The sequence below is a fragment of the Thermobia domestica genome, chromosome 1 (genome assembly GCF_964235325.1).
Source record: "Thermobia domestica chromosome 1, izTheDome1.hap1.1, whole genome shotgun sequence".
NCBI classification, from domain to species: domain Eukaryota; kingdom Metazoa; phylum Arthropoda; class Insecta; order Zygentoma; family Lepismatidae; genus Thermobia; species Thermobia domestica.
The window spans coordinates 174,677,988-174,692,069 of NC_137454.1; the positions used below are offsets into that span (position 1 = coordinate 174,677,988).

The window sequence follows — 14,082 nt, forward strand, 5'->3', positions numbered from 1 at the left end:
AACGTCTGATTCAGGTAATTGCGCACGTGAATCGCGAAGTGCTCTGGTGCTTCATCCTGCTGTATCACAACAGTGTCTTTGATACCATTTTCTTCCAGTTGAGGCACAAACCACTTATTAAGCATCCCCAGGTGAGAATGTCCATTATCATTGTCTTCGAAGAAGTAAGGTCCAAAAATATGTCTTGCACTCATTCCAGCCAACATCATCACGTGTGGTGGGTTTCTCTCCATCACTTTGTGAAACCGGAGGTTTTCCTTTCACCACATTACAACGTTCCGAGAATGCATACTCCGGTAGATAGCACACTCGTCTGAAAAGAGGACTGCAACCCAGGATCGTTTGGAAGGGAATGCCTTAAGGAGAGTTCTGCAAGCCCCTTTCCGCGCATCCATGTCGGCGTCACTCAGTTCATTTACATGCATTGGACGGTAAACCTTCAATTCTGAATCTTCTTTTATGTGCCTCATCATGGTGGTCCAAGGAATAGCAAGCTCCGAAGACCTTTCACTTGCAGATTTTGAAGGCGACTACTGCACTGATGCTTCCAGTTCACGGCACGTTTCCCTCCGTTTTATCGGTCGACTGCCTCGGGAAAGGTCTTTCACACTGCCCGTGGCAAATGCACGTTTTCTCCACCCCAAAATTGTTGCTTTTCTTGGTGGATTAATACCAGAGGGGCCTGTAAATTTCTCTTTAACACTTTCCATGGTGTCACCTATCTAACGCCTTTCGTGAAGCCAAACCGCAACAACTAATCTTTGTTCAACAATCATACATTGTTGACTACTCCAACTTCACTGCAAATAACTGTTTCCAAGCAGAAAACAGCAGAAAACAAATGAACATGGATAGGAATGTTGTCAGACAATGTCAAGCAATATTACCAAACAATGCCAAACAATGTTACCAAACAAATGTGGGTGAAACCTAACACCGTCAGAAAACACCAATTAGGGGTACGCCCACTTCCGGACCTCGCTATATGTATTTAGAAGGTCGTTGCTTTTGTGTTCTCATGTTAAAAAGTCACTTCTACGTATGAATTTGAATGGATAGTACATACTTAATTGCATCATAATTACAGTCCGCCTTATGCAGAGTCGTTTTGACGTATGATTAGCGTCATACTAAATGCCTCACTTCTGCAGAAAACATATGTTAGTCGAACTTTTTTATGGTACTAATTATGCGTCAGAACGTCTCTGCATAAGGCCAATTATATTTACGAGTATTGGAATTTCCTACGTACGGCTGTTAAAATACTGACTTTTAAAGGGAGGTAAATGTTTTTTTAAACAATACCGTACACTGATGTCCAAAATTTATGTCACGTATCTTTAGAAATTACATAAACAGAAATAACTCTCCTTCTTATGAGAGAAAATTTCATATGTATTTTTAGAAATACGGAAGAAGAAAACGCATATTTCCAAAAGGATGTTTCAAGAAAATTAAAAATATAATTAATTAAGAGGAGTTATAATATTAAAAAAAGAAATCTCCCAAACTTTCATCTCCCAATTCTAAGTTCTTTTTTCGTAAACGTGCAAATTTACAAAAAGGGAATGTTATACCTTATTAGAAATACAACTCAACTCCCTTATAGCGTTAATTACTATATAACGTAATTCTAAATATTCTGAGGTATTTAACATTCAAAACGCGAACAAAAACCTAAAAAGAATCAAGCCACAAACTATGGGAAGCAATTGGGCATTTTATGTTATCGATTTGCTTTATATAGGTTTACCAACTTGGTAAATTTTAACTCCCATTTATAGTATAATTGGTTAGCGTGTACGCTCTAGGCGTTCCACTTTTTCCATGATCATTAGTTCAAGTTCCATAATCTACACTAAACTTCTTTATATATATATATATATATATATATATATATATAGCTTATTTCTGTCTCTTAATTAAACAACAATCTTTTTTTTTTCAAAAAGTTTCTTAGTTATTCGCTTCACTCTACTTTATTTAAATATTTGCAAGTAATTCAGAATTATGTCTTTAAAAAAAGTTTAAAATATCAAAAACTTTATAAAAAGAGAAAACTTCATTTCTAATCATTTTCATAACTGAAGAGCTTGAAATATACTGTATTTGAAACTTTAATGAAACATTACTGAAATAAGATATCTATTTCGAAAGGTGTATGCAAACAATATGTAGAAAATGGACAAAAATAATGAACGTAAGCTATTGGTTGTCTGGAGAAAATTCACTTCTTGTTTCCTGAAAATAATAAATATTTTACAAAATGATTTCAGAAAAATAATTGGACTACATTTACCGAAAGAACGAGGTTAGTGGTTTGCATTGGCTCTTGGTAATTGGGAGTCCCCAGGTTCGAATTTCGATTCTAAGCATCCTGACTTGCAATTTTTCAGCCCCACCAGGCAAATGCCGGAATACCCTTAATACATAAAACTTGACAAACTTTTAAGTTTTCATACAGCTAAATGAATACAGTAACTGGAATTGTCTATTCTAAGTAAAGTGTTGCAAATAAGTGGGAATACAAGGCTATACTTCAGTTAAACTAATAATTTCCAATGATTTAATCGTCTCAGTCTTCTAGTTATTGAGGTCTAGCTTTATCCCTACCATTATGTGCAATCATCCATTCTAGTTGGTGTCGTTTTCATTACTTCAATTCCAGAAAACAAGTGTGGTTTTGAAGTATTAAGAACGATTAATAAATGTTCGATAATCTTTACGACAGTTCTTGGCAAAATTCACATACACGCATAGGTCCATGTCTCATTGAAGTAGAAGTTCCCTCTTGCGCGCTTCAATAATAGTAATAGTTATAAGGAAGAATAAATTCAATATCATATTCCCGTCCAAGTGATGGGCTTAATTACCTAAGATGGATAATTTAGCTGATACGTCTAGTGATGACTAATTAATTCACATTCTATATGCAAGATATTTGTTCTATTCGCTCATTAACACTTTTTAGCCCCAACCCTGTTTGAGTAAATTTCACCCCGGGACCAGACTACAGTTTGCTATGCACACTGTCAGCCAATGTGTATCTATTTGATACACGTGGTCCATGAGTAAACCCTCACAGTGTATCAAAAAGATACACATGGGGCTGAAAGTGTTAAAGAGTCAAATTCTATAGACAAGAGGAATTCGAGTACAATTTCAATTTATAGAAAAGCAAATAATTTATATATATATATATATATATATATATATATATATATATATATATATATATATATATATATATAATAAATATGAAGTTAATGTATGTAACGTGATAACGTAGAAAGAGCTGAAGCAATTGCAATTAATTTTTGACTGTAACTAACACTGTCCTCGAGGAAGATTTTATCGTTTTACTTTCATACCTTAAAGGAAAAGTTGTTATGCTAAAAATGAGCATCAAACGTAAGGAAAACGAGATCTGCTATATAAACTTCTTATTAAAATAAACGGTCATAAGTGCCAATGTTATCACAAATTCAGCTCCTGATGGGGATTGAGTGCAATTTGTGTAATATGTTTGCCAAGTGGGCATTGTGATGGACAATTATCACGTGCGTGGGTTTTCTTGGGATTCTCTCGTTTCCTTGGTTTTTCATTCCTTCATTATTATCAATCTGATATAGTATTCGGTAAGACAATTGGAGCATTCAGAGCGCAAAGAAATCAAGAAGTCTCATTACCTATGTTATGAGAGAAAATAGAAATGAAGTTTATAAGGAGCGCTTAATTACACGATAAAAGTTTGCACTGTTTACTTTTCAACCTGTGTTATTTTCAATTTATAGACATGAATCTTTTAAGTTATGAAAGGAAATTCAAGCAGAGATCTTAAATGTGAAATATGTCCAAAATACTCGTGTGAAAAGTAAGCTTACTTCCCTTGTGAACTGAATGAGTGAATTCTCAGTATAAAACACATATTTCCGCTAGCAATCAAAATTAGATAATACAAAGTTCATCTGTAGTGAATGACACGTGATAAATTCTACTTTTCCGAAGACATTCCCTTATACGTGGTTTGTGTGGTAGACTTGGAGGAAGAAAAGATGTAGCTATTCAGTGCCGTATGTAGGATCTTGTTTCGGGGGGGGTGTCTTGAGAACCAGTAAGAAGCGTTTGGTTGTACGTATAATGCAAAGAAATAATAATGAAATTATTTCGGGGGGGGGGGCTTGAGCCCGATGGCCACCCCTAAATACGCCACTGGCTCTATTGATCAAGACTAATGCTACGCAAGCTGCAGAACCCATAGACACGGCATACAACCTAGAGCTGGTCAGAGGATGTCACGCAGACAGAGCCTTAAAGGAGAAACGAGCTTGTTCGAGTAGTAATGATTTGTTTCCAACGGACACTTCATCTACATCGCTTGATACACAATATACACAACAGGTTCACTTCAGAAATCAGATTCATCTATCGTAATATGAGTCTCACCTCCTTCTTCCTCCAGAATAAGCCTTAAATCTGCCCACCTCCTAATGTGGGAGGCAACTCTGCTTCCCAGATCCTCCACAGTGTTATTTTTCAACTTCATAAATGTCTAGAACATCGATTAAAAAATGCCTGTTCTTACCCGTCTCCCCCAATGTTGAAGACAGATTTGCGCCGCTGATTAAGCAATAACATCTTTGTAGCTACCCGGTATATTCCCTAAAATTAGTGCAGTGGCTCATTCCTTTTATTTTATAAGCATCCTTCTGTTTTATTATCCATTTAATTTAATGACTTCAAGGATAAGTTAAGTTGATACTTCCAGGTCTCTAAGGAGTCATCGCTTATTTAATACGTTAATTAATGTTCTTATTTCAAACTTTTTTGTTACAGAAACAGCCAAGATTATGGTGAGCGTCGATTGAACTACAGACACTCCACAGATCGCAGCGCTAATTGCGAAGTTTATGACGCAGAATTAGACGTGCGGAGGGAGCGGAGGACTCAGAAATACCTAATTCTCATGGTGACAATATTTGCAGTTTTGTTATGTCCACTGATTACATTAAGGTAAGTACTGTAACAAATATCTCAATAAACATTTTCAGTTAGATAATAATACATTTTCTATTTTCGAACCAAAATGTCTACTTCGAAGCAAAATAGCCGCAATGAAACTTTGAGCTGAAATAAACTAAATCTTTCAGTAGTTACAGTGTTTTCGAAGCGGTGCTTGCTTGCAAGGGGATATATAGTGGTAATTTGTACTGTGAAAGCCTATGCAGTGTTACGTTTCGTGTAATTTGATAGTCGCAAAGTTATGCTTCGCCATAATGCCAAGGGAACAATTCGAAATATTTTTGTGCGAAATGTGGAATAGCCGCTGCTCATATCATAGCAAACGAATGGTTGAAAACAAGTCTGGTCGAGTTGCAAGAATCTTGTCGATCAGCTAGGGTCACCAAGGAGAAAATCCTTCGATTCGAAGGTCATTGAGTCATGGAGGCAATCGGACGACTAGCACTCGGAGTTTATCAGGCGAGATCGGTATCTTGCAGTCCAGTCGTCAGCTTCACGAGCTTAGTAAAAGGTTCCGAAGCTACCAAATTATCCGTCATGAATTAATCCCAGTTAAAACACAAAGCTGCTTTTTATGAAGAGAATGGTAACATTTGACTAAAAGTGAATATTTTCACGAAATCCAACGTTCAGAAGGATTAGTTAATCGAACAGCAGGTGACGAAACTTGTTGGCAAATATGAATTTCGAACACAATGTGATACTATGCTATTCTTGGACTTATGAAGAAATAATTCAGTATGACTTCATTCTGGAAGGTCGAGCAGAGGATGTCAACCTATACTTTGAACATTTGGAGTAAACATAGGCCATTATGTGCCAAAATAACCCGTATTGACAAACAGAAAGCAATCCCTTCTGTAAAAGGACAATTCAAGACCTCTTATACGACCGTAATAAATTCCAGGAATTTGAAAGAATTGAACTAATGCTAAACTTAGCACATAGTCTGACCTCACACTCAAATTATTCTTGTTCTAATCCATGGTTCATTTCCTACACTCGCATCGTTTCAACAAACATGAAAAGGTGAAAGATGCAGTGCAGAGGTTCTCCACTTTGAAGAACAAGAAATAGCCGAAAAGTTGTTTCATGCTATGTAACACAATGGTCTCTACTTTGAGTGCAAGGAAACTTTTGCCTTAATTTCACGTATAAAGCAACAAACAGCGCAATATTGTATTACAATGTATTTTTTAAATTACTTTAGCATGATTGTAGATTAATACTGATATGTTATGTAAGTGTCGGCATTCCTGTTACAAACCTATGCATATACAATATTAAATTCATGTGTTTTAAACCAACCTATTTCGTATCACCACTTTTTTTAATCATAAATTTTATTCTCTTGCCAACGACCAGCCAACTAATTTCCGTTTTGCTAGAAGGTTTTGAATTTTCGGTACTTACCGTTTATAGTCATATATATATATATATATATATATATATGTGTGTGTGTGTGTGTGTGTGTTTGTATATGTGTGTGTGTAAGCCTTATTTACGAATAGAATCAACAGTTTAACAGTGTACGTGGAAGTATAAATACACGTGTTTATCAACATAAGAAATTCAACTTTTTTTTTAATGAATGTATTCCGCTACAAGATTCTAATTACATTTATATTTTTCACCTCTCTTCGCAACCTTTAGTAAGGGTCGTGAACCCTAAATTGAGAAACCTGATTTAAACAATTATAATCAACAATGGAGAAAGAACCAGTCAACTACCGTGGCCCTAACATTTAACTCCGTGACATATTTTATTGTATTTTGTAATTTACATATAATTTACTTGTTGTTCTGATCTAATTAACTGATGATACAACCTAGACAGGAATGCGACCGATCAGTGTAAAATAGTGGCGAAGTAAGAGGAAGTAAGAAGATCAGATAACCCCAGATAGTACTGTCAGCCTCTACACTGACTGCTCCCTCAAACATGTTGTATTGTAATGTAGATCAAATAATATAAAACGACCTGGTAATATCTTTGGTTAAAAAAAAAGCTGCCCCCGCAAACTGGGTTTGCCTCTCCACCTGCTCTTCTTACAATCAGATTTGCTGTCGGCACTGCTTCATAAAGGAGTCAAAAGTTGCACCTCCTCCACAGAAGGAAGACAAGAATATATGCACTTTGAAGATGGAAACATGTACCACCGTACAAAAGAATGGTTAATTGTGAAAGAGGAAATGGTAGTTTGCCGAATGGTACGAACTTCATAGTTTTATAATTTCATTTTCATTTGGTAAATGAAGTAATTAATATTTGTACTTATTTATAAGGTAGTCACGTCAGTTTCCAGTGTAATTTTCACTAACGTTAGGTATTGAGAAATCTTTACTGCAAACTACTTTAGTCAATGTAAATCATTTTTAATCCTAATCTATTGTTTGTTTTGAGATTATTTGTCACCTGCGAGAAACCTCATAATCGAAACGTCGTACTCTACCGGAAAATTTCATCCTTCCTAATTCCTAAACATTAAATCTAAAGTCGATAATGGATTATAAACCCATTTAATCTTTATCTCATTTCTCTTCTGCGTCATTTAATCAGTGGTGTGATGAAGTGTATGAGTAGATCCTTTTCATATTATTTTCACATATCCTTCTCTCTCTAACTTCTAAAAGTTTTATTATTGCTATTAACCGAATCCCTGTTCTTTGCACGCAGAAAATAAGGTCCATGAAAAACATTGGAAATATATATATTATTATTTTCTGGATCCAGCAAACTCAATTTCTTTAAAATGACGCTCATATGTGCTCCATATCCTAAATAATATTTCACAACGTTAACGCTGAGTTAAAACGTTTTATTGCATGTGGAAACAGTCGATTCACTCAAACTCATGGTAACCGTAAGCCAAATTTGTTGTTGATCTCCGTCACTCCGAAATGTGTGTTTCTAGAAGCGTCTATAAATGTATTTTGTCAAAGTTGTAACTAATTTAAATTGTTTTCTTTCACCCGAAATCGGACGATTTTTTTTATCCGTTTCTGGAAATTGTTACTCAAAATTTTGAAATTGTTTCCCATGATTTTCCCACAATATTTTCATTGCGGTTTTATGAGATCTCATTATCGTAAACATTCATAGACACCTGATATAAAAGGTAAGGGTTGCCAGGCAAATTTTTGATCCCCTGTGTATAAGTGGTAATTGTTCTCGCCTTTGGGATGAGAAAGCTCTCATTAGCCTTGCTACTAAAAAAGAACACAAAGTTCCAAACAAACGAACACAAAATATCATTAATATCACAATAGCTTCATAAACTAGTATAATTGCGTTTCTTTAATTAGCGCAGGAATCAATGTTATCTCCTGTTATGTAATATCCTATTTATCCGCTATGATGAATGAATAAAGAACCATTTTTTATATACTTAAGAAAAATGAAATGAAATATTTTAGTTTTTATTTCCCACGATTATACCGTGTAGGCTAAAGGAAATAGTGATGATAAGAATGATAGAAAATAGTGTAAGAGAGAAAGAGGAAGGAAAGAGAGAGAACTCTGAGGAAATCCATGCACGCACACGGAGTTTGTTCCCCACAAATCCCATTTGATGAGAGTTGTGATCGAACCAGAGACTCCACGTACCAAACGTAAACGCTCTAAACTTACCCAGCGTGGCCCCTATGTACTTGAGAAATGTGCATATATAATACTGTAGTTCGGGTAGTCTTGAAGAATAGGAAAAGTTTTTAAAAAATGAAATGAAATTAAATCTATCAGTTTTACGTCCACGGTTGTGCGGTGTAGGCTAAAGGAGGCGATAATGAAAAAAAAATGAAATAAAGTCTTAAGTTGTTGGTGTCACGGTTAGCCGGCTAGGCTAAAGGAGACGGTGATGATGAGTAATGAATGAAATGGTGGAATGAAGAAAGTGGGAAAAAATGGGGGAACCTCGAGGAAACCTCGAGGAAACCTACGCACACGGTAATTGTCCACCACAAATGAAGGAGACGATAATGATGAGAAATTAAAAAATGATGGAATGAAGAAGTAGAGCCAAACGGAAGAATCTCGAGAAAACCTACGCATACGGTGTTTGTACACCACAATCCTACTTGGAGCGAACTGGGATCGTACCAAGAGCCGCACGCACCATAAGTGAACACACTACCATTGATGCACCATGGCTCCAGGGTCCTTTACAAAATGCAAATTGTAACAAAGGTGCACATGTTAACTTAAACTCATTCTAGTGCAGTTATATGGATGTTTATACAATATTCGTTTTTTGTAATACAGTAGATTGTCATTTTCTTATTTTATTCTAAGCCATGTAGACATGAGTTGTGAAGAGTTATGTATTTTGTGTAATAACAGGCTGACTCGAATGAAAATCTACATTCACTCTATAATGGGGATTTATTAAAACTAAAAAGTGGAAAAAGCATGTTGGAGGTTGCAAAACTAGGAAAGCAACAATTCCCTTTCCGTTTATAATGATTGTAGGATAGTGTTGCATAAATAATAAAAATACCATTTGAGAAAGTATTAAGGAAGACGTAACATGTACGAGCAGATCTGTAAAGAAGTTAACAAGAGATGAATCCTATTTTGACTTCAAGAAACTAATTGTACCTATTCTGTTCAGGAAGAATGTAGTGAAGAATTTGAGAATAAGTTTTCTATTAGAAGACGTAGTGAAATTTGTAAAGTAATCACACTAACATTTAAAGAAAAAGTATTGTAGAAAGCTATTGATAGACGTGACGATTGAGGACGATGATCAGAAAACATATTTCAGACATTTCGTGCTTAGTAATGGAAGAAGAACGATAAAATGGGAAACATATGACCAAATGATATGTATAAATTACCCCGAGATATCGTTTGCTTTCGGTAAAATATGCAACTTGAGTAATAACTTTCGATTCACAGTAAATGAACAGTTATACTTCGTAGAAAATGAAATTACTTGGAAAACCCTGTGAAGAATGGAAAGTAAATAATTCCATAGTTATAATGAATGTACATTTAAAGATACACTAAATACAAAGTATCTTTAAATTGATCATTCTTTTCAGTAATAGCAGTTAATTAAATCATATGATATCGTGCCCCCAAGTGTTTCATCATTAGCCAATAAGAAACGTAATGACTCATGTCAACCATTTATCAATTCTATGTTTCGACTAAATTTATATTTCCATTTTAGCTCAGAGTCAATGCCTTCCTTCCAAATTCAGGATGAGCCAATAACCCAACAATTCTTTCTGCATCTTACTGCAAACTTACATAAAATCAAGCTAAATTTTTGCTCGCCCAACGATTGATGCATGAAAAGACTCGAAGGGAAAATATTTCTAATAAATCATGGCCATACACATGGAATTTTTAAAGAACCGGAGTCAGTGTCATTCTTAGGATATTTTAGAGCGGAAAATTCCTGAACTTTATGTACTAACTTAAACTGAAAAACTAAAATCGTTGCAATGTTGATTGAGGCGCAATCATCAATGATAGGTCACTTTGGTGACGTATTCGAGCTATGTGAACATGTTTTCTTTTTTTTTCTTTGTTAAAGTGATGATTGTTTTAAAGGGATCATGGCCCCTTTGGTCCTTTTAGATAACCTTATTTTAACAACAGGATCGCACGGACATAAGTAGCATTCTTGTTTTCTAAACAAATAAATAAATAAAATGACGAACACAAAATATAGGAAGCTTTAAAAGTAGATAAAGTTCTCGGGAGGAAGGAAATGCATTTCTCCGATCATAAAGAAAAATCCCAAAATTCATCTTTCACAAGAGATAAATGATGACCATTAATCCTAAGAGCATTTTAACATGCTGATAAAACTGACAATTTACAGGTATTTTAAAAAAATATTTTCTGCTCTTCCAAATTGGTCCAGTTCACATTCCTTCTAAACCTGACCCATTTTGGAAAATTAGCCAGAAACTGAATGGAAGTACCTCTTTGCCCGCCACTTTTCCAAGATGGTGGCCTTAATACAAGTCGAGTTACGTTAAGCAGAAAGATGTTAATCAGAAAGATAATTACAGCAATCCTATGGAGAAAAGAACCAGTCTTTAAGTTTTACGTGCCACGGTTATGCCGGTTAGGCTAAAGGAGACGGTGATGATGAGAGATGAATGAAATGGTGGAATGAAGAAAGTGGGAGGAAACAGGAGAACCCCGAGAAAACCCACGAGCACATTGTTTGTCCACCACAAAGTCCACATGGCGCGAGCTGGGATCGAACCAGGGACCGAATGCTCTACCACTGAGCCACCGCGCCCCATGAGAAAAGAACCAATATTAATTATGACCATGATCGGTACCTAAATCGATTCGCCTATTATAGTACATATTAGTTTTAGTCAAGTTTTATTTCTTATAAATTTTTAATCTTATTTTAAATTCTAAATTATTCTCTTTCTAAATTATTTTTCATTCAGGTCATATTTAATTTTCTGATGTGCATTTTCATATTTCTTCTTTGGCTAAGTTTCATTTCTAATTACTTTCGTTCTTTGTCAGCACTTGAATGATAATTCTTCGTCTTTGATTATGGAGATAACGCAAGGGTCTGGTGGGGAGTGTGGATAGAACTGGTAGTTGTGTAAAGCGTGAACAAAGAGATTGAAAATGGTTACTTTGGGATTTAGCAACCTGACTGTAAGAAAATATATATATATATATATATATATATATATATAAGAATATATATATAAGAATAGTTTACCTGAGTGCATTAAATGTTGAAAAACAGAAATATGTTCATGCAGCTGAAAATAATAATAATAATAATAATAATAATAATAATAATAATAATAATAATAATAATAATAATAATATAATTTAACTACAAGATGTAGAAAAGTGTGTACAAAAGCTAAGAAAATGCTCTTAGAATACAAGAAGTCATAGATTTTTTTGTAGTTCTTTGGTATTGTATGGTATACGTGTTACTAGGTGTATGATAGATGTAAATAGTTGCTTTTTATAACTAAATCCTTGCGATGGTATCATATTTTAAGAAAAGAAAACAGTTCAATGAGTCTTCCATGAAGGATCTAACATTTGGACCCTGTAAGAGGTCTTAGAAGAAAATAATAGTTTATATTGGAATAATATTCATTAATGTTGGGTAATACATATTTGTGTAATAAAGTCGAACATATTCTATGATTTTATAAATTGTATCTCCAATCCTAACTTTTCAATTATACCTTAAGCTTATCTTCATTACTTCTAACTTTTCATATGACGTTTTCAACATGTAGAAGAAACTGGCCACCAAGTTCTCACTTTCAATACACCCACTCACTCATTCACATTAAGAAATGAAACAAGATTTTTTTTCAAGTTAAGCAATTCATATATTATCTGAGTTTTAGGACTATATTAAGAAAGAAATTCATCTGACTAGCAGAGGCAACACTCCAATTATATTTACTTAAGATGCAGCTCCCGTGTTTTTTGAGATGGTTTGGAAAACATTCCCTTTCACAGTCAAAGTGATATTTACTTATCTTTCAGCTTTATTTGACCCGCAGTATCTAATCAAACGAGATCTTATACAAACGAATATAAGACACGAAAATGAAAAAATTATTATTTATTTAAGTATTATGTTATTAGTATGCCTACAAGTTCAAGATTTTACATTTTATCTCATACAAGTGAGTGTAAAAATCCTCTGTAATCTGACATGAGCTGTTGAATCTTTTTCTAAGATACTTTCTTGACGGAGCGCTGTTCATCTATGGTCCTAATATAAATCCTTGAAGGCATATATTCCAGCACTTGGGTTTTGAGTGGCTTCCTCATGCATATGCATTTATAAGTCACTTCGAAATTCCAAAGGATGAACGTCGGTAAACTTGCGTTGCTGCTACAGTTCTCGCGGCGTTGAAGTCAGCAAAATCCACTCTTCCTAACCAGAAACGTGTGTTGTATCATTTATGAAATCGATAACAGGGTCACAGCTGCAACGCGCAAGTTCCTCCTCTTGGTCAATGAGTACCGTAATGTACAAAAAGTATTTACTTCTAAAAAAAAGACGGAATTAAGAATATTCTTTTATATTCTCCACTCCGAGGTTAAAGAATGTATACTGGTTTCTAAATCTTTCGTTAACATTTCAGTGGATAAGTTACGTCTGTCAGATTCTGACAAAGTTTGCGGCTTTACTTGATCGAAACTAATTTCCAAATGATACTTGATATGGATAGGTCAAGCAAATATATTTATAGCATGATCTTCAAATAGGTAACTAACTATTTTCTTGTACATAAAATACTCTAGCAATGAAAAAAGGGCACATCAAACGGAAGAAATTGAAATCAAATCCCATCACAACTCGAAATTCTCACTTTTACACTAGATAAATATTTCATGTTTCTCTAATGAGGGCTTTTCCTTCACTAGATACTATTAACTCTTTCCTTTGTGTTTCAAGTAACTGCGTGGAAGGAAGGTATATTTGAATGACAGTAATTTAGGAAGAAATGAATATGATCTTGCATATTCTGATCACACTGGAAGTTTAAGAAACATGATTTGGTTAAAAACAATATTATAAATTTCACAATTATATATTAAACATAGTTTACACATTGGCAACTTAGGATATGGGATAAATCGGAGTAGCCTTAACATTGAGTATAATTAAAAGCGATACAGAGATTTTTCGTGAGTACGTATGGTGGAGAATTAATGAGAATATATTTTATTCTAATGCTTTTGAATACTGTAATATTTCCAAGCATGTTAACGTTCTAAAATTCATATATTTGAAGCGGGTACATGGGTAATAAACATTTAGTGTAAGAAACATCCAAATGAGTTCCATACACAAGACGTGGAACTATCACTTTTTGGTTCAATATAGAAATCTCGCTACAGTACACCATTTAGGATTTAGGATTTAAATTTCTGGGTTTTCGGCATCTAAGGCCATTTAGCCCGACATGTATGAGGGATGATGTCCCTCGGCGAGCACACTCTCCGGGGAAAGAGAAGGAAGAAAGGATTGGGGAAGGAAGGAAGCGGCCTGGGACCTATAAATTAGGTACCATCCCGGCATTTGC

At 34.7% G+C, this 14,082-nt stretch overlaps 1 protein-coding gene across 1 annotated transcript in view; it reads left to right on the forward strand.

The window, feature by feature from the left end:
• The window catches only part of LOC145691226 (uncharacterized), a 266,108-nt gene that overhangs the window by 149,815 nt on the left and 102,211 nt on the right, over nt 1–14,082 (forward strand). Inside the window, exon 2 of the mRNA XM_081766884.1 lies at nt 4,837–5,013. Coding sequence (XP_081623010.1) covers nt 4,837–5,013 — 177 coding nt within the window. The remainder of the gene's footprint in view (nt 1–4,836; nt 5,014–14,082) is intronic.